At 39.2% G+C, this 2,198-nt stretch overlaps 1 protein-coding gene across 1 annotated transcript; it reads left to right on the top strand.

Annotated features, from left to right (window-relative positions):
• On the top strand, positions 1 to 761 carry LOC116179697. Its single transcript, XM_031499516.1, has 2 exons — positions 1 to 241; positions 288 to 761. The coding sequence occupies exons 1-2, from the start codon at positions 87 to 89 to the stop codon at positions 685 to 687; spliced, it is 555 nt and encodes a 184-aa protein (XP_031355376.1). The 5' UTR covers positions 1 to 86; the 3' UTR covers positions 688 to 761.
• Positions 762 to 2,198: the final 1,437 nt, after the last annotated feature.

Here is a 2,198-nt window from a genome sequence, read left to right as displayed (position 1 = left end):
TCCCAAATTCGGATTCAGCATTTCATAATACAAGTGTCATAAAAACTGTCAGTGGAGGTTATGACAGCAAAATTATCAGTGCAAATATGAACGTGGAACTGCAAGAAAGATTGGTAAAGGCAATCAGCGAAGCACTTCGCGCTTTTTCCACAGTCGAACCGGAGTTTAAATACTTGAAATGGGGCAACCACCCCGTTTGCGACGTTGTAATTAAAGTACACCTTACACAATCTCTACGCACGTAAGTAGATCGTAAAAACGCATATTTTATGACGGAAATATTCAAGCGTGAAGCACGCCGAAGGGATCGTTATTGAATTTTGCAAACGGCCCGAAGCGGATGTAGCTAGCGAGAGGGTGCAAATTTGGGGTGATCCGAACGTGGTTGGCAGAACAAACTCCGTGAGAGATTTGGCAAACTGGTTTGACAATCAAAAGTCGCCCCGGGCAGTGGATATTCTGCATTATCATCGCGGGGGCAATGTGAAAAAGAACGTTGACGTGCCATCGACATTACCTGGTGTAAGTGAGGGGCTAGCAAGAACGGAATCGAATGATTCTTTTGAAGAGAAAGATGAGTTCGGTACTTCACTTACAACTAAATTACTTATGTGTTTAGTGGTAGTCTATAGCTTCATTTTGTTTAAGTTTCTTTGGGAATACACCGGTACAGTACCTCAAGCATAATCAGAGTATGGACATTATCGCCACAAATTTGTATCGTTATTTCCTCGACTTAGAGTTGTTTAAAATAGATAATTACAGGCCTAAATAAGTTATTATCAAATTTTCTTGGAAGCGACTGCTTTCGGGTTTTAGGTTTTGGACTGTTAAGCAATTTGATTCTGGCTTTCAGGCTTAAATTGAGCTGTTCAGATTGTAGCATTTTAAGTTGGAAATTTAAAGCATACCACAGAAACCTGTAAGCGTGAAAACAGGAAACTGGAAACGCGGTGCGACCCTAAACCCTGAATCGAAATTGAAGTTGAAATACAATTGTTGAATCCCAGAAACAATCTGAAATCTGAAGCTTCAGAACTGCAACTTGTAGCCCAAGCTAGCTACCTGATGCAAGTTTGAATTGTGGAGTGAGTGACTTTAACCCTTAGCGCCAAATCTACATCAAACATCCCTTAGTTTTAAAGTTAACTTGTGAATCTGAAATTTGAAGCCAAATCGAAATACTCGAAGCTTTAATTAATCACAATTTTACAAGTTTAAAACCAATAATCGGTAAATGGAAAATACTTTCAATTTCAGACTTCATTGGGGGGGGGCAGTGGTTTATTATGTTATTGGTTCGTTTGGCATTTACATGTGTAGGGATGGATGAGGATTATCTGAATGATCAGGGTAACAGACGAAGAAGTCTTGGAGCTAGTACAGGAAAATAGGGAAATGTGGAAAACCGTACAGAGAAGACTAGATAGAATGATAGGGCATGCGCTCAGACACGGAGGATTAGTACATCTATGCAGCTATAAAAGGAAAGTCAAAGGGCAAGAGAAGGGTAGGAAGACAGAGGCTTAAATACATAGACCAAATAGTCAGAGACGTAGACAAGGGTAGAAATGAATAGATTACCGCAGGATAGGAAAGGGTGTAGGACTCCGTCCAATCAATCCTAGGATTGTGAACTCCGAGAAGAAAAAATTTTTATGATACAGTGAAGTGAAGATATACACCCTCCTGGGGTCACTGTCAACCCCTATAAAGCCTATGAACATATACAGCTTCCTGGTTTTCACGTTACGTAATTTTTTAGAAAAATTGGATGTTGTTTAGTATAGCATCCTTTGGAAGGTTGTAAATTCTGTTTTGCGTCAAATATTTTTGTTTCTTTGTTAGACTATGGTTTGAAGATGCACTGTCAGCTCTATAAATGTGCATGATCTTCGTGGTTTTTACGTTACGTCATTTTCTAGGGAAATTCTATATGATTTAGTTTTAGTAGGTATGGCAATGTCCCTTGAAGTGTTGTAACTTCTGTTTTGCATCAAATATTTTCGTTTCTTTGAGGGTCAATAAAGGTTCACTATTCACCCTATAAATGCGCATGAAGATAGACCCCTCGCCGCTTTTATACCTATTACGTAATTTTTGAGAAAATTCGATTCAGGTTCCATGTGCCTTATGCTTGGAATTCGGATTTTGGATCAAGGCGTAAAACTTTGTATTTTTGCGCTACAAGCATCGAG

The sequence above is a fragment of the Photinus pyralis genome, unplaced genomic scaffold (genome assembly GCF_008802855.1).
Source record: "Photinus pyralis isolate 1611_PpyrPB1 unplaced genomic scaffold, Ppyr1.3 Ppyr1.4_LG8, whole genome shotgun sequence".
Lineage (NCBI taxonomy): Eukaryota > Metazoa > Arthropoda > Insecta > Coleoptera > Lampyridae > Photinus > Photinus pyralis.
The sequence above is the reverse complement of the archived record's forward strand: the minus strand, read 5'-3'. Positions and strand labels throughout refer to the sequence as shown.